Source organism: Boleophthalmus pectinirostris, unplaced genomic scaffold, assembly GCF_026225935.1.
Source record: "Boleophthalmus pectinirostris isolate CB_2022bp ecotype Guang Dong unplaced genomic scaffold, ASM2622593v1 HiC_scaffold_23, whole genome shotgun sequence".
NCBI lineage: Eukaryota > Metazoa > Chordata > Actinopteri > Gobiiformes > Gobiidae > Boleophthalmus > Boleophthalmus pectinirostris.
In genome coordinates, this window is record NW_026571207.1 from 13,199,331 (window position 1) to 13,218,777 (window position 19,447).

General features: G+C 39.3%; 2 protein-coding genes across 2 annotated transcripts; one reads left to right on the top strand and one right to left on the bottom strand.

Annotated features, from left to right (window-relative positions):
- Positions 1-5,801: 5,801 nt before the first annotated feature.
- lbx2 (ladybird homeobox 2) lies at positions 5,802-7,864 on the top strand. Its single transcript, XM_020917667.2, has 2 exons — positions 5,802-6,129; positions 7,034-7,864. Exons 1-2 carry the CDS (start codon positions 5,802-5,804, stop codon positions 7,489-7,491), a joined length of 786 nt encoding a protein of 261 aa, XP_020773326.1. The 3' UTR covers positions 7,492-7,864.
- A 3,621-nt stretch (positions 7,865-11,485) lies between these two features.
- On the bottom strand, positions 11,486-18,884 carry pcgf1 (polycomb group ring finger 1). Its single transcript, XM_020917664.2, has 9 exons — positions 18,745-18,884; positions 17,556-17,661; positions 16,781-16,933; positions 16,626-16,697; positions 15,118-15,223; positions 14,991-15,033; positions 12,679-12,765; positions 12,034-12,114; positions 11,486-11,664 (listed from the first exon to the last, which is right to left on the bottom strand). The coding sequence occupies exons 1-9, from the start codon at positions 18,829-18,831 to the stop codon at positions 11,614-11,616; spliced, it is 786 nt and encodes a 261-aa protein (XP_020773323.1). The 5' UTR covers positions 18,832-18,884; the 3' UTR covers positions 11,486-11,613.
- Positions 18,885-19,447: the final 563 nt, after the last annotated feature.

Sequence of the window (19,447 nt, forward strand, 5' to 3'; positions counted from 1 at the left end):
AGTTAGTCATTTATTTTCTCTTGTTTTAAGCGCGGGTTCAGGCTTGTAAAGAATCGCGGGGGCTGGATCGGGGAACTGCGCAGTGCCCAAGTGGTCGGGGATAGAATTGCAGGTGATTAATTTGTGGAAAGGCCCCCCTGGACTTCGGTGCGCGCACACAAACGCATTCGTCTTCATTTGCCAGAGATATGTACAGTGACATGAGAAAATAGGACTGGGGTGAGTCCGCGAGTCCAGTTTTGTTTTTTGTTTTTTTTGTTTATACATATATTTTTTGCGTAAAGCGTAGTAGAGGATTGTAGAAAATGGAAATCAGTCAAGTCCTTTTCTCAGCTTCTTCACTGATGTTTGGGGAAAAGCAAAGTAAGTCAGTGTTATCAAACCAAATAAAAAGCAATGTTTGTGTAATGTATTCAAAGAAAGTAAAAAATATATTAGAAAAAAGGTAAACGTATTAGGGGAAAAAGTTGTACAGTAAGTAACTTTCTGGAGCTGGCACATTACCTGCATGATGGAAATAGATGAAGTTTATGACATACTGTGTAATATTAAAACCAAAGGTACAACATTTCCATGCACAAGTCTGCTCAGAGTGAAGATGTATGCAATCAAAATGAAAAAGGCTTTAGTTTAGTTACAATTTTTGGCTAAAAAATGACATACTGTGGCTTTAAATAAACAGTTTTCCTCATGGGTTTCCAGAATGGGTTTCCAGTCTCTATCCTCACCAACTTCTTCAATAGAAAAGACTATTTTCATTTTAATGTAGATATTTATTTGACAAGGACACTACACACATGCAATGGGCAAATTATATCATGTCCATTATATATAAGATGCAAGTGGATTTATTTATTTTTGACTCAGAATTAGGGTTCCTGTTTTTGATTGGCTTGCAACTGCATAGAGAGATGGTCAAGTGGCGTAATTTAAGTTAAATCTGAGCCACTAAAATGTGCAGAATTGCAATGTAAACTCTTAAATATGCAATCCATTATCTTAAAAAGAAGACTGAAAAACTAAAAATAGAAAAGAAAAATAATTTGGATAGTTGGGAGGAAATGGAAACGGTAGTGACGTGGTGTCATGACTGTAAAGATTGTGTCCTATCAAGCCTACCACAAATGCATGTTTATAAGTACTGACAGAAAAGGTCCACCGGCCACATAAGGTTGTATATTTTTCACTAATATTTGTGCTGCTTCTGTTCTGTTATTTTACTTAAGTAATTTCATTAATGCTTTTCCACACTGGCCCGTTGCCATTCACAATAGTGATTCCTGTATCCGATTCCAGCCACTGCACTAATTACTCATTAATGAGACTAATCAGGGGTGGACAAAGGAGCATTGAGTGTGGGGCTGTGATCCTGCTTAAACCTGCGGATCATGTCAGGGCCCTGGGGGAGCTTTAGGACCAGTGTCTGCAGCTTTGTGGAGGGAGGGGGCAGGACTGCATCACTGCATCACTGGTTTGTTACATTATTTTTATAGCCCTTCTGAAATCACTTTAGTAGAAACCAATTTGGGTTCAACTAAATCTCGTGTATTTCCACTGTCTGTGAAATGAATTATTTGTAATTATTTTTGTTTATTTGATTGTTAGCATTGCGTAATTATATTATATTTTATTCATTCTTTCAACTGGATGGATGTTTGGTTTGTGCAGACATGGCGTTTTTGTTTCGTTTTCTCGTGAAAAACGTTGAAGAATTAGGTCTGTCTGGGCGGTAAAGCCTTTATTTAACAGAATGTAGGTAAAAATAGTCTGTTCAGTTCTATGTTGTAGAAATAATAAAATGAAAAAAGAGTAAATGTTGACTCTACTTTTACATATTGTGTGACATTTTTCAGTGTAACCATTTTTATGTTAATCCAAAGCAAATGTATTAGATCTGTTATGATCTATTATATATATATATTCACTAAACTTTATTACACATTTTAAAAGGTGCCATAATATAAGGTATTCATTTAGGGTCATCATTTTATTTGATTTTGTCTTAGAGTTTGAGAGAAATATATTATAATATTATACTTATAGAATGACCGTAATAACTGCTGCTAATATTAGGTCATTTCCAAGTACTCATAACTAATCAGCGTGCCAGTGTAAAGGAATGCTTTGGATAGACGACAGAAGCCAATCAGAAGTCATCACGTCATAACGCAGCGGCCGTAAACAGAGCGTGACGCCGCCGTGAGGATGAACACCTGCGCGCGGGCCGTGCACGAGCTGATGGAGCCACTTCACACTGTGCAGAGGACACCTGCCTCACCGCCGCTGTGACGCGAGAGGAATAGGATATGTGGCTCGTTATAGAGTCGCGCGCACCCTTCACGCGCACGGAGCAGGTGGATGCAGCTGAAAAACAAGGAGCATGGGGATGGGACGTTCTAATGGGCACATTTGTTTATCTACACTGTTTAAGCTTTTTCTACCTTATTTTGATTATTATTTTAATGCATGTTGTTTCCACGTGAAAACACGTTACATTATTGTCCTTTCAGCTCATCTCATCTTCCAATCGTACGCTGCTTAACACTGAGCGAGCTTTGGATAAAAATGCTTTTACGCACGTAACTGTATCTCATTTGGTCTCCCGTATTCACTGTAAGCATCTATGTCCTTGATCCAGTGGAGAAATCAAACATACAGGCCCCATGCGCACGCGCCCATAGGTCACAGACGCAGCGCGGTTGCCCGAATTCAGCTCCAGAGCAGAGCTCACTGCTCCCGGAGGCTTTCACAGCTGTTAGGACTCATTTTACGGGGCGACATGCTGCGCACTATGTGCGCACAGACACAACATTTCAATATTGTCCTTATGCAAAAAAATATATGTATATAATAAAAGCACTTGTGTATAAAGATCGCGCTAGATGTCTGTTTGATATTGTGTCCACTAACATGCAATAAAATGCATTCTGTTTTTATATTTATGCCTATATTATTATTTCTCATTAGAATAATTATATTTCCAAAATGTATTTATGTAGTTTATTAATAGGCCTGTTGTGGTCAGCAAAATTGTAAATTGTAAACATTGTAAACAGAGGCCTATGATTATAGAAACTATAGTCAGGGCCTATAAGCTATTTGAAGGCTAAACTTATTCAAAATTTCTGTAAAAGAAATGCCAAATTTAGCCTTTAACAATATGGTAATACGTTTTTATATATATATTTTAGATCATGTGCATATTATGTATTTATTTATTTAGTTAGTTTTACTTTTATATAATTTTCTTTTAATGCACCCAAAATGAATGCAAAGTTGCAAACAATAAATAGGCTTACATTCATGAATAAATATTTAAAATAAAATCTAAAATGGTCTTGGATGTAGGCCTTTGTTTTTGCTTAATATAAAGGTGTAGCCTACACTATCTTACATCCATCCCTGCCCTTTGACGAGCGGATTAACTTGGATAAACCAAATAAAAATAACACAACCGAGTATAATATGTTATTTGGCCGTGTAAGTGTCCAGCGAACATTAGACAGTGGGTATCCGCAAGAGCAGTCTCTCTCTTTGGCTACGGTGCGTTAATGTAGTGATTAATGGCTGACCTTTGCAGGGCACTCTCGCTGTTTGTGGAGCCTCACACTATCGCTGTTTGGCCTTTGAGATTTTCGGGAGGAGGGACGGCGCATAAAAGACTCTAATTGATTATAAATGCTGCAGAAAAATAAACCTCTACCGGTGCTGGGCCCTTCGCCTTTGAAGGGGAGCAGGCCGCTGATAGGAGCTAACGGCGAGGCGTATCATCCAATTAAAAGCCGTCTGGAGCGCTGATGGATGATGTCAGCTGCTCTGGTTCTAATTAACGTTTAAATTAAGGCACGAGAAAGAATGAAAAAACCTACGACCTCAAAGCTATTGGAGGAGCTGCGTTATAGGATCAGAGCAGAGCGCGCTAATGGCCTTTAGCCAAAATAGGAAAATAGTGAGTTGGTATTGTGGTCAAAAATATTCCAAGTTATTTGATATTGCTTAAAGTTGAATTACTTTTATGTGATTTTATTACAATTACAAGGTATGCATATAAAAAATAAGCATATGGACTACAAATGGACTACACTAATTTTATTTTTGTTCGTAAAATGTGCCAGAATTATCAATAAATTCAAATCTGATTCATCTTTACGCACACAAATCCGTGGTCTGCTGTGCTCACGTCGTGTGCGTAACGGGCCCAGCCTACTCCAGTCCCCGAGCACGAGGCTGGACCTCCAGGGCGCCTAATAGAATGTCCTGCTGTTTTAGAGCTCTGTCCCTAAACCAGTGTCACCATATGCTGCTGTTGGCACCGGTGCGCACTGCTCCCGTATCCAAAGTGCGCACAAGACGACAAGACTGGTTTATCAAACATAATACGCATATTGGATTTCACAGGGCATTTTATATATACCTCTTATAAAACAGAACTTGTCTAATCCGATGGACAACTGTGTTCTTTCCTCTCCAATTTACCTTTGAAAACCCCTGACGGCGCCACGAAGAAATAGAATCTGTTAATGGTAGCACAACAATTAAAAAAATAACTACACAAAATAACGTTTGTTTTCATCAAAAGGTTGACGTACCTGCACGTGCTCCGTTTCCATCCTAATTTGAGGTTTAGACTCCAGCTCCCTCCTGCGCGTGCTGCGTTTTTGCCGAGAGCCGTGGCTATAAGTCAACTGCACTGGTGCTCAGAAGTGTGTTACCTGCAGGACAAAGCATGAAAAGGGACAACGCTGGGAAATGTACTGGGTAAAGCACATTAAGAAGCGCAGACAATGTTTTGATCATTGAGAATTAGTATTTGATTATTTTCAATTTAAAAACAGATGCGCATGAGGTAGAAATAGCTCTGGAGCTATAATATTAAAAATAACAATCTTTCTGGTTGCTAAAATAGCAGTTCAAAACGATCATTTTACCTTGGACACTGTCGAAGAAAATTATATAAGTAGGTGAAAGCGAACTTAATATTAAATGTACGAACCTGAAAATAAAACAAGAAAAATACAACTGTAAATTGTATTTATTTAAAACACTGTAGAATTTTTAATGTGCAGTTCAAACAATTGTGACTGATTTTATGCCTTTTATAATAGCGATATCATGCTAACATGCGTGAGCCAAAAGAAAATAATAAAAGTATAAATCTATCAGCTGCAATAAGGTACACGCATGAACACTGTACTTATTCCATTTGCCATGTGTTCTGGAGCCAAATTCCCTCATACTGCGCCTCTGACGCTCAGTGCGTAATTACGCATTACCACGACCAGGACGGACATTAAAGTTTTTCCTCAGTCAGTCTCCTCGTCGCTAGTGGCTGTAGCATGTTTAACTGGGCTTTCTGTTTGCAGCGGAACGCGCCAGCAGAGGGACACGCGCACGCACGCACACAAACATCCAGAAGCGTGAGACTCCTCCTCTCCCTCACGTCCAATTAGTTCCTAGACTCCGGCCCTTTAAGACGCAGCAGCGGGTCAGCAACTAGTCTAGTGTTTCTCTAATTGAACTTCGCCCAATCAACAGGAACTCGTTAGCGGTGGCTCCTCTTCTCCGCGCTGCTTGGTCGGGACAGCCTTTTACCCCATTGGAAGCACTCTCCCCTCCACAGTGGGACACCTCCTAAACCGCTACATGGAGCTCTTCGCGGGACACTGAAGGAATACCGCCTGTTCCCAAACTCTGCTCGAAGCATGGTTGCAGTGAGTGGGGTTTAAACTTGTCTGCAGGAGAATTACGACGCTTGTGGGTACGTCGGGGGCGAACTTTTTTGCGAGTGTTTGGGGACTGCGATGACCTCCAGCAAAGACATGAAGGCAGGGTCTGTGTTGCAATCCAGTGGCGAGGAGCGGAGAGCGAGGGCGCCGTTGGATCAGCTGCCCCCGCCGGCTAACTCCAACAAGCCGCTGACGCCTTTCAGCATTGAGGACATTCTCAACAAGCCCTCAGTCAAAAAGTCAGTGGCCAGTATCTGTCCGCCGCGCGTCCTCGAGAAAGTGACGGCGCCCAACGCACCGAGGAACGGCATCAGCACGCCCTCGTCCCCGCTCTGTGCACTAGAGGAACTGGCGAGCAAGACGTTCAAAGGCCTGGAAGTGAGCGTGATCCAGGCAGCAGAAGGTACATTTTTATAACTGATATGCGATTTTTATTTATGCATACACACGTCTCACGTTTGGTTACGAAATAATGCGCGATAATATACAAATTGGCGCAGTTTTATTTCGGAATTAAAATAAATATGCGTGTAAATGTAATAAGCAAAATGATACTATTTATGAGGAAATACCCCCTTAACACTCTATAAAAGTAATATTAAAATACGATAAGTCAGTGGTAATGTTGTCAAACCGTTACTGGTGCGCTATGATGTTTAAGTAAACAGCATGGAACCGAAATAAAGTTATAGAAAATAAAACAACTGCTTTAAATTTCACTATAAACTACGCATGAGTTTAATTGGGTTTAATCACCAAAATGTAATGGCTATTTTACTTATGATAAAAAAGAGGATGTAAGAAAAGTCACACTGTTAAATGGAGTTTGATTAATTGGAGTTTATCGCATGAGTCATCAGACCATTCACATAAATATGATCTATTATTTGTAAAGCACAAGACAAGAATAGCTCGCCAAAGGGCATTTGGTTCGGGCAAAAAATAAATACATAAACAAAAATAAAAATCAATCAGTTTAATTGTTTTAATAGCCATAGGATTTTAAAATTGAAAAGCAATACCACAGTTCTTGTGTTATAGACTAAACATTTTTATTATTGTTGCAAACTTTGATTTGAATTTGAATTAAAACACTATGTAATTTTAAATAACAATGGGTGTATTTTTTTTTCCATTCTTAAATAAAATGTGATACTGCCTTTACAGATGATAGCATTTCTCATATTTTTCATATTTGCCTAAGATGATGGTTATCAAAGGGCCAGATGTAAATAGAACAGCAGGTATTATTAATGTATTTGGACTGTGCAGGCAGGAGTGTGTTACTGACTGTGTCTCTCCTGCAGGACGTGAGCACGTAAACTCGTTCGGCCAAAGACAGAGCTCAAAGAAGAGGAGAAAGTCCCGGACGGCTTTCACTAACCACCAGATCTACGAGCTGGAGAAGCGCTTCCTGTACCAGAAGTACCTGTCTCCAGCCGACCGAGACCAGATAGCGCAGCAGCTGGGCCTCTCCAACGCACAGGTCATCACATGGTTCCAGAACCGCCGCGCCAAGCTCAAACGAGACCTGGAGGAGATGAAAGCCGACGTGGAGTCACTCAAGAAGCTCACCCCACAGACTCTCCAGAAGCTGGTCACCATGGAGAGTCTGGATGAGCAGGCTCAGGGCGCAGCGTCTCCGAGCGTGTCACCCACGTCTCCCCAGGGACACGGCGCCTTCCCGCAGTCCCCCTCCTCCTCCAGAGATCACACCACGGACGAGTTCTCGGAGGACGACGAGGAGATAGAGGTGGACGACTGAAAAACTTTGGCCACGTGGTGTCTATTGAGAAGGTCAAACGGGGGCATTTTCTTCCCAAACTTTTGCACGGATATTGTCACAGAGGAGAATACGTAGAGACTCTTGGATATCCCTTTTCAGTTATTCTAATTTATTCTTTGGACTCGTAGGTCTCATCTGTGGAGTTACCTGCCCATTTTGAACTGAAGAGACACAATGACATTCGGCCTCTAAGGGTTTATACACGTTTCTTCGTATGGATGAATTCAAGTACGGTTACGCGCCACTTTTTAGCGCAAAGTGGCACGCGCAGAGACCCTTTTAGTACAACTGCACACGTGTCTAGGTTTTGTACATAGCCCCCTATAATAATTTTATTGTAACATTCTATTTAATCAGCATCTATGTAAATAAAGCTTCTATCATATTTCAATACGCTTTGGTCAAACTGCTTAATTTTACGCAATACTTTTCCTAAACTAAAACTGCACATTCAATGGACATTGGTGATTAAAATAATAGATTATTTATTGTGGTGATGCTAAACGTGCGACTTGACCTAAAGAGCTTTGATGGAGACAAAGGAGATTAGACAGAACAATTGTGCAAAAAGGCGCACAAGAATCTGCGGTGTAATGTGAGAATGGCTCGCTTTAACTTAACCAGGCTGTTGTATTCATATGGCAGTGGACAGGCCAGTGATCCTGTGTAGTGGGAGGTGAAACTTGGGCTCATTTCAATGCGTGACCCCTGCTTTGAGCCGCGGAGTGGCGTGACTTCAATTAGCAGCTTTCTCTTCATTCTTCTAGTGCGCTTTCAATGCGTCTTGTCTCGGCCGGCTTGAGAAAAGCTTGCGGCCGGCCCAGTGCCATATGTTTTCCTCCTTGTGTCCTTAACACAACTAGTGGACGTGATTGATTAGCCGGGCCCGCCCTTCGCCTCACGTAAAAACAGCTTGGAGCGAGTGCGGGGCAATAATGGCGCGCATCTGCCGCTCCGTGCGCGCCGCGTTTGCAAAGAAAGTGTCCCCATGAATAGCAAATGGGCCACCGCGAGGTGTTATGAATAACGCTCAATGGGAAGCACCATTTGGGGACGTTTTGTTGGGTTTAGCGCGTGTGTGTTTGGGCTAATGTGTAAGCGTCCACTCACCCGGGACTATTGTAAACACAGGCCTATACTGCTAACATGGTGTCAAGAAATAATGCTGTCATGATGACGTTTGAAAAGCACAACATTTTAACACATTGTGTTTGTTGTTTTATTTAATAGGCTATTTCAAGCTTAAATTAGCTCCACACAAACTTAATTGATCCACAAGGGAAATTAAGAGAAAGCAGGCTATAATAACAAAGGGCAAAAGATAAATAAATAGAAAATAATAAATACGTTTCTTAATAATTAAAGTAGCAAAATAGGTAAAAAAAAAAAAAAAAAAAAAAAAAAAAGAAAGACTCATTCATTCCCAAAGGGAAATTCTTTTTGTCAACGACATGCAGCTGACAGCAGAAACAATATGACAAGTGTAAATGTTGTCATTGCCGTCATCCCAACACTTTCAGACAGATGCAGAAAATACTTTTGCAAAAATTCTTAATAAGCTCTCAAAATGTTGGCTATTATTGTGGCGTCCACCACAATTCAGGAACTTTTTTTTTTTTTTTTTAGGTTTTACCTTAGGTTTAAGGTTTTCTTATACTTTTTAGTACTACTATTTCTTGTTCATGTAATTTTACAAGATTATCTTTGTATAATCTGTGGCAACAATAGAAATGTAGGCCTATTATTTGTTAACATTATAAATTATACAACTGCAGCAGCAAAGTGAGACATTTATACATTACCAGAATCTTTTACATTTTCGTTCCTCTCAGAAAACAGTGTATGGAAAACTTTGTTGAAATGGCCATAAAAGCCTGGACCAAAGTGTGGAGCGGGGGCTGTTCTGGGGGCAGAGGAGCGGCAGACTGGGACACAACAGATGTAATGGGGTGGAAGGAGAGGGTTGAAAAGTCAAGTAGGCTTTTTATTGTGCCACTTTGGAGCAGCAGCTTGAACCAGGACACACAAGTTACACAGGAAGAAATATGGCCTGTTTCCATCTGTTTACAGTATTTAAACTGGCATTGGATGGGCAGACGTAAGAAATGAGCATTTAAACACTGTGATTTTGACCCCCAAATTTAGCAGTTTCTGGGGGAAATAAAGCCAGCAGTTAAAAGTAAAGTAAGTCATTTACACACTGCAAGTTACAATTTTAAAGCTTTTTTGATCAACTGTGAAATTAACAATCAAGGCAAAAAGTAAAAAGCAAGATTGCAATCAAACAGCTTTTTTTTCTTCATTGAAAAAATAAAAGTGGAAACTTCTGATGTACATGAGGAAGATGCATTTTTTTCCACTGTTGCAGTATTAATTGCACTGGAGGATGTTAAGTGTGTATTGCAGTTAACATGAACCATAAAAGGCCCTGAGGGTTTTGCATAGCGTTGCAGCAAAACTTTGGATTTAGGCACATATGCTAGTAATTCAAAATGGCAAAAGTTAACAAAAAATATTGTGACTGGAGATATTACACGTTACAACACATGCACACAAACATACACATGCATCCCAGTTTTACACTGTAGGTCACAGTAGTAAACAAAGCAGATGAGAGAGTGAGTGGGGCTGGCCCAGAGGTCACCGCTTCAGGGGAGCTCTGTCACTTTATCCCCAGAGATCCTGCCAGGGGAAAGGCTCTACCAGCACAGTCGCACACATGGAATATTACAGGGATAAAGAGAGGATCTGAAGAGATAAAAGGAACTTGATTTGTCATAAAGCACACACACACATCAGATTCCAGGTTATAATCCAGTTGTTTAAAATGTAAAAAAAAAAAATAAATCTAACAAAAATTCTAACCAAAATGTTTACAATGCAGTACTAAAATTGGATTGTAATTATTATTATTATTATTATCATTTATTTATTTGTTTGTTTTTAATTAATAAGCATGTAGGCCTGCAAAAATTATGTGTCAAGCAACACAACACGCACGTATGTGGAAGAACAATAGGCCAACATATTTTGTATAATTTTGTTGGTACTAGTCTCACAATTTGCGTAACAAAATATAAAAATCAGACTTAATCGTATAAATAATAGTTTTTTTTTTTGTGTGTAACGCGGTCAAGGCCTCACGTGACATAAACCAGTATCAGGCTTACACTGGATGCTGGACGAGCGCGGGCTAACCATCAGTTTTGTGCTCTACGAAAGAACAACTGCGCCCTCTTGTGGCCAATTATAATGATTTTCATTACAGAGTAGGTCAGATTGGTTGGTTGAAAAGGAACACTTAGTTTAGTTTGGAGCCTAGTGTACATTTTTATTTTAGTTTCTTTTACAACAACCACGTATAGGAGAATTAATCAAAGCAACATTGAACATGAGACGCGCTATATGGACAATAAGCGTATCTACTGTGGGCCTATTAATTTTTTGTCCAGAAGAACAAAACTGGATCTAGGCCTACATGTTGGCAGTAGTGATTGACTTCCAACATTGTGTTCTGTTGTTGCAAAGCCAAAGTGAGTGTCCAAAAAAGCTGTATAATATACTATATAAACCTGATGTATTTCTAGTAGTAGTGACAACAAAAAACTTAAGCTGCTTCTTTAACAGATATAGGCCACGGGTGTGTTCATAAATTTGCACTACTGTTATGATACCCTAAAAAATGCAAGGCCTAGCAAATTCTTTATAAACCATGTTTTACTATTGTGGGAAAAAATCTGACCCTCAGGTCCCATAGTGGAAGTTAGTATGCAGTCAAGTACATTTTTTACTCAGCATTTGATGATGACTGCTACAAATCCTTTCTCCATTTTTGTTTGTACTGAGTGGACAAAGCAGGGTCATATTACAGAACAATCATAGGAAAAGTAAGAAAAGTATATAATTGATTGTACAAAAATGCCCTATATCCATCAAATGCATTATCTGATATTAGTAGACATCCAGACAAAAATTAATTTCACATTTTCAGATTTATTTTCAAAAATACAAAACGAGGAAAATAAGTCTATGTACACAAACACTATTAAAATAGAATATTAATTGTACAAAATATGTACACTGCACACACTAAAGCCGGCCCTATCTGTTTCGCTTGTCCTTGATGGTGTAGTGAAGAACTAACGGCTGGGCCTGCAACACACAACAGCACAATTAGAACGCAGTTATTCTTCATTACATGTGGCCAAATTGTAATGAATGCAGAATTTAGGGCAGCACAACATGAGGAAAATATGATTTACTTATATACAAACTGACTACATGTAAATCATGGGTTTAATCTGCTTTTTTACATACAAATACCAAAAAATACCAAATATTCAGCCAACTCCTGCACTATTTTTTCTCTTTTTGCTGCTGTTCCATAAATCTTCTGTATCATCTACTACTTGAACTAATATTTCCAGTTACTTTTGTGTTGTAGTTCATGTCTAGAAATTCTGAAATTACAATAACAATACATTGTGTGTCCCTAAAAGAATGTATGGAGTTTGCTGGTACCTTGCCAAACCAGTGTGAGAGCCATAGCCGCTTCATGGTCATATGATCGGGCAGAGACTCGTTATTGAACAACATCTGGACCTGGATCAGAGAAGACCACACAAGCAGACATCAGTAGAAGCTCTTCATACAGTTAAACTACTAGTAGCTACTCCAGTAATCTATAAATTCAAACATGCTTTTTTAACTTTTTGACCAACTACTAATATTAATTTATAAAAAATAATTTAAATAAATAGTTGCTGGTACATTATTTGGAGAAAAATATATGCTTTCTTTTGTAGGGTCTGCCCTGTTTGCCTCTATAGATGTTATTGCCATGTCTGAAATGTTAAATAGTATGGCATTAAACTCCATGGACACAGGCAGGTGCCAAAGTCAAGCTACCAGGCCAAGTCAGGGGTTTCGTTTATAAAACTTTACTTCCACAAAATTCCTCAAACTTGCCCTCTTATCACAGACTGCCTTGTCTTATCTCTGAAAGATCTGACCCAAGCTCAGAGTTTGTCTTTTTATAGAGCAAACTTTTTGTACATACATATGCTATATAAGTGATCTGTGAAGATGTGACAGTAACAATGCACGTTTTTCAGGGGGTTTTCTTTTACCAATAACACCTATAATAGAATGAAGACAGTAACTCACCTGGTGTTTTTCTACATTTAGTCGATGACCAAGAACTTTTCGTAAGTGTCTGACCTCCGCTCGCACCGAACACCGCACAAACTTTTGCTGCAAAGACCAGGCAGAAGAAATTATTAAGTGGTTACATTTATTTAATAAGATAAGAGTACAAAGAGTTATCCCAATTTATAACACAGTACTCATTGTAATCACAAGCCCCCAGTAATTTCGCTGGCTGTTGAATTAGCTTCTGCATACTGATATTGGTGTGGAGAAGGCTTAAACGTCTTGCCCAAGGACACAATGGCAGAATGTAAATGTAGAAAAACTGATTCAACAGCCAGCATTCAGCATAGCGCCAAAATTACTAGGTTTCAGATGACAACATATCGTTCTATAGGCCAATAATATTTAATACAGATGGGGTGCAACTAAAATGAATATTGTTAAGATGCAGAAATAATCAGGTTGAATATTTGTGAATTAATAATTTAATAAAACTACAATGCAACAGGGAAATAGATCTCTTGGACCCCCATCTGGCAACATGACATCACACTGTAGAATCTGAAAACCACTTAATATTGCTGCTACCGTATCCCACCTGTTGGTCTAAAGCTCCCCTAAAATCAGTGGAAGTTCAGAGGGGGCGTGTTTCTCTCCTGTTACACATGGATTTACAAGGACACAAACCACAGCTACCACTGCATGGTTTCAGTCCCCACTGACGCATTACACAGCTCCAAATCATTTTATGTTTCCTCCTCCGTACGGCGTGGAGACTATGTCTTTATAGGCCCAAGCGGAATGCCAAATCTATGTTACACAAGCAAAAAATATCAAGGCCGCAATTCAAGTAAATATGCAGGTTTAGAACTTGAGTTAAACAAGTTACTGATTCATGGACTATAACTCTTGTCACCTTTGCCAGATGGGTTGAGATCTGTGTTCCTTATGTTTAAATGAAGACATTGCATATGCACAAATATGATCACAACAATCTGGGAGTATGAAATCTTTTTTGCCTTAAGAAAATATACCTACTAAGTTAACACAGAACACTACAAGCTTTCCCTAAACACACAATGAGTCCTATTATTTAGACAGAAACAAACGTTATACCTTGGAAGTAATACACTTTTCAATATCATTGTCATGTTTAAAGGTCCTATATTGCACAAAATCGACTCTTGTGAGCTTTTAGTCATGTTAGAATGCCATTACCCCCTCAAAAACATACCTGGATTTGTATTTTGTTTCACTCACACATGTTTGAGTATTTATTAGTCTCCGTACATCTCCAAAGCTCAAAATACTTGTGGTGTCATGTGGTGGTAGTTCTCAAGTGAACAGCTACTTTTTACCTCTAGTTCAGTAGAGATAGGAAATTCCAGGGCTGAAATCATTAAATCATTAAAAGAAGAGAAGAACCCGGCCTAAATATGCAGAATTGTGTGTTAAACAGTGAAAAAGCCAAAATACAAGCCCAGGTATGTTCTTGATGAGATTAAACATTATAACATGGATTAGAAAAGCGTAATATAGGCCTTTTTTATTTATTTATTTAAACACATTTACTACAACTTGATTGACTATCCAGCAGTTCACCCATTAATATCAACAGCACAGATGTGTCCCTCAGTCTAAATAAATCTTGAGGCAAAAAAAAACATTTGTTGACGAACAGTGCCCTCTGCTGGCAGACCAGGGCCTTTCAGCGCAGGAGTCAGATGTATTATGTAATCCTGTACTTAGGCCCACAATTGTGACGGTCGCATTACTCACATTTAGTCATGGACAAAGAAAAGTGACTGCAGAGACAGCTCTCACATCAACAACGTTATGGATTTATGTTCACAAAAGGAATCTAAAGCTCCTGGTCAAATGTAAACCCAGCAGATGTTTTGAGCCAGACTACTCATTACACTGCAGTTATACAAGCCAGTATCTTGTTACCCATGTAAGGAAACTAAACCAGTGGTAACAGTAAACAAGGGTTATTACTTGTTGTAATTCAGTAAAGTGCTTTTAGAGTAACCTGTGTGTTTTTCACTTCACATTTTTGAGAAAACAGTACTTTAGTGTGGAGTGATTATATGCCTGAATGGTGCACATGTTCCACTTATCCCTGTCTGTTGTGGGAATGAGGCTTCAGCTGGCTTGTGCTCTGGCTGCAGTACATGTCACTGTGCCATGTATTTGCTTAGCAGTCAAGGGCAGAAAAGAGCTTGTAAAGTGGAAAATACCTCCCCGGCGACACATTTCTGGCAAAAGCAGCCAGCTCAATATTTCAGAGTTAACAGTGTAAAAGTGCAGTTAGTATTGATGCGTACCTGGAGAGTAAGTTTCGTCTTATCTTTTCCAGCGAGTGATGAACTGTGAAGATAAAAGTGTTTTACGTGTATAGTATGATGCATATTTGATAGACAACATCTGGGCACCATCCATCAGAATACTTACTTGAGTCTTTCTAAACACAGTGAGACCTGCTCATCATATCTGTAGAAATGGGCTTTGGAGTGGTCGAAGCTCGTGTACGGCAAACCTGTGGCATCTGGGATAGAATCTACAGACAGAGGCACACAAACATTACAGCTTCATAGAGTCTGCTTTAGATTACAGTAACAAATATTGTCATACATTTCAGAATTACTGAAAGGTGCTCTAAGTAACTTCTTGTGTGGGGGTCCGCTACTTGACTGTCTCCATGAAGATGCTCTTGCTTCCACAGTATTGCATTTAACTTGCCTATCTTGAATTTATTCAATTACAGGAACACAGGAAGTCAATGTTTCAGATTCATGCAGCTAAAACCTGGAACAGTCTTCCTGAAGATGTGAGACAGGCCTTTACTTTGACTATGTTTAAATCCAGGCTCAAAACGGTTCTGTTCAGCTGTGCATGACTAAAAGGTTTTCATTTTTCATTCTGCACTCTTCTCTCTAATTTAATGTCTCTCTCTCGTTTTAATTTCATGATGATTATTTGTTTTGATTAGTTTTTATTGTGATTTTACTGTATTTCTTATTCTGTAAAGCACTATGAATTACTTGGCATACAAATTGTGTTATACAAATAAACTTGCCTTACCTTGCCTATAATCGCTAAAAGGCATTATGCATTTAAGGCATTATTCTTACGGTGAGCTTGCCTCTCCACAGACCTGACCCATAACCTGGTGGCCACACCTGCTTTTCTCCATGGAAATAGATTTGTTAATTGGCCTACTGTGGATCTTTACTGGCAAAGCAGTAATTTCTACATGAACATAAACTGGTGGTGAGCAAACCTCTGAAATTAAGAATATCTATTTAAGAGCTCTCCGTGCAAATGTACCGTGTGTACATGTTTAACGGGTAAGAAAACCAGAGTCCAAGGAGGAAACACAGAGAGAACCCATCACACACTCTACTACAGCACTCAGGTTTATCATGTTTTGAGATTTGTGAATGTTTCCAAGAAAAAAATCGTGAATTGAGAACTCCAGTAAATATAGCACGACGTGAATGAATGTGAAAATCTGAAATAGTATTTTTTTCAGAAACAGTCACACACACATTCATACAGTAGGGTATACCCACTCAAGAAGAGGCAGAAGTCTCTCCAAATGACATGTGACATGATATTATGATTATGATATTATATATGGATACTTTTTTTCCTTGTAGTCTCATTTTGGTTTGTAATGCTTGCACACTTTTCTTTCTATCTGCACTTTAGCGCCTGCCATGACCAGTAAATTTCGACACCATGAAATAAAAAAATTCTGCCTTTTCATTTGTGTTTTTCTATATTTTTATTTATTTTATCATGGGGGTCCAACTTTGTTATTTTTATTTCGGTAGGGACGGGTCTTAAAACACTGAGTTCCTGCGTTAGTAAAAACTGTAGAGAAGCAACTTTAAGGCTACAGAAGACAACATATGAATACTACAGTTATCATTTGTAATTAGAGAATAGTGACTTACCGTCCCCAGCAGGTTGGATGACTCGTTCTAAGCCCCGTGACTGATAAAACTCCTTTATTCTTTTATCTTCACCTGTTAAGAATTGAACAGACATCTTGTTAGGTCTCAAACAATTATAGGCTTAGGTCAGATAGTTGTTTCAGTGTGGGACGTACTCTCTTGAAGTCCAGGCACCAGTTTGTAGACTATATCTTGCATAACTCGGTCCAGTTTGAGGTTGAGTAAAGGCTGTGTTTCGTGGATCTTGATGTTGCACATGGGGCAATATTTACTTGTTTGAAGATATTTGACAATACAACTTTTACAGACTAGAAACAAAGAGGAACAGTTGTTTGACATTGGATGATCAGTAATATGCATGAATATGGATACTTTGCAGATGTTGTTGGCATCAACGTTCCCTGGGGGCATGAAGCTAACTGTATGCACTGTTCCATCTGAAGCTCTGTTACTAAATATAGACTATAATCTTTTTTTTTTTTTTTTATGCAATTTGCTTAAAATGAATTGATTTTATTGAAACTACAACATGTGAGCTGGTTTATACTGTTAAACAAGTCCCTGTCACAAAACATTGCAGTCACAAGCTACCTAGCATTAGCCAACAGTTTTTCAGTTAGTCTCTTTGCTGAAAATCAAACTAAACAGGATGATGAACGCTCGTATTGATCACAGGCTCTTGAAAATGTGTTATTAAAATCTATATATGTGTGTGTATGTATATGTATATATATATATTTTTTTCCAAGTTTTCAGAGAATCTTAAAACTTTTGTTTTTTTGTTTCTTTTTTTACAGTATTTACTGGTGTACATTATGTCACCATGGTGACCGTTAAACATTTCATTATTAGAGATACATGTACAGCGCCCCCAGCGTGATGTCACTTCAAAGTATCATTTGGCTAGTATTTTTCTCTCTCTGTACTTACATGTGTGCAAACACTCTGTAATAGTAGTGGCATCAATGAAATAGCCAGCACAAAGGTAGCAAACAATGTGTTCATTTAGGTCCTTTATCTTCAGATTGACTTCCTCCTGAAAGCAAAAGATACATGCATGGTCTATAGATACAGTGATAACTTATTTTCAGTATTTTCAGAGTTCTGTTTCACATGTCATTTAAAGAACATAAGATGTCTTATTAACAAACAACGTGCTGATATGACCACTCTGATAAGGAATGTAAAACAATATGCCAAATAGGCCTACTGTACGCATTTCTGACCTATGGATAGTTTTCTTAATATTCAGAGGTCATATGTGAGTCTCCCTGCACCTGTGTGCACCTGCTGTTGACCTTTGACCTTTGCACAAGAATAGACTGATCGCAAAAACTATTAGCGAAAATAATCTAGTGAAACCAAAATAAGACATTGTGATCACCGTGGACCTGTGGGTGACCTCTGAGCAGACACACGTCCCGGGACGGGACACAGGTGCAGTGGTACAGCCTTAAAAAAAGTGTTACAAACGTGTAATTATTTCAGTGCGAGTGCACAAGTGTCACGGATGAGACCAGAGTAAACACGGATGTAACGAGGCTATCGCTCGTCCATTCAGCGCCTTAATGAGTCCAGGGGTACGTGCATTTTAAAGGCTACATGCAAGATAAGAAGTTTCGGATGGTCAGCAAGTGTACTCCGTAAGCATGCAGAGTTTATTGTAGACAAACTTCTGCAAAACAGCCGTATAGAAGTGCAGACCCAATGGTCCAGATACGCACTTCTCTGCACCACACGACTCCCCAGAGAAAGAAAGAAAGCAGCGAGCGCAGCGCTTCGCTCCACGGACATCGCGAGTTGACAAACTCGCTGCTTCAAATACACAAGCCTCAAATGTAGCCAAAAAACAAATCTAAGCGTCAATATAGGGTGAGGTGTGGTGAAATATGTTAAATTTGGTCGATCTGTGTTAGTATCTTCACTGTTGCAAAGAACAACACGGCTGCAGCCCGCCTCTCCGCATGCTTCAGCGCAGCTCAGCATCGCTCTCTCCATCACCGCGGAGACGAGCCCACGGCGGCCGTTAACCGAGCGCTTTTCTCCACCCGCGCAGTTCTTTGAGCCCCGGGTCTGCACCCAGTCCCACAGCCTCTGCCCTGCTACCTCCAGCACTCACCTCGTTCCGCAGAGGGTCCAGCTTGTACACGGACTGGAGCTGGTTACGGAGCCGCATCGCTATGGCCATCGGACCTTGCTCCGCCATCTTTGGGAATTATGCTTACTTCCGGGTAAACCGGACGTGCTGTTTTCAACGTGCCAAGGGGGCGCGCCAAGCGCTGATAACATGTGCGCTAGGTAAATAACGAGGAAAAAAAAAAAAAAAAAAAAAAAAACGGAGGCGAATAAACTCTTCCAATATAAATAGATCAATACACTAATACGGCAAAGATGACTTAGGTTATAACATGGTTTCATATTACCTTTGCTAGACTTGTGTGTTATGCAACTTGTTGGTGATGGTGCTGGTTACAAAAATAGCACAGCTAAAGTCTGCAACAGTGTAGTTGTGGTAAAAGTGCGAATCTATAGCCTAATCTCTTAATTAAATACCTAGGGTGAAAATGTGCTGCTGTGTGCCTATATCATTTTCACTTGTTTTTTTTTTTATTTAAACCTACAAATTAAATTGTAGGCCTATTTTAAGTGCTTCTTGAGACATGTTGTGTGTGTTGTGTGTGTGTGTGTGTGTGTGTTTGTTTGTTTGTTCTATTAGAACAATTTCTCAAAAAAAAAAAAAATAAATAAAGGGGGGGGTCAATCTGTCAAGAAATTCATGTTGATTACTTCATTTTCTTTAATTAGGCCTACTTATTGAGTAG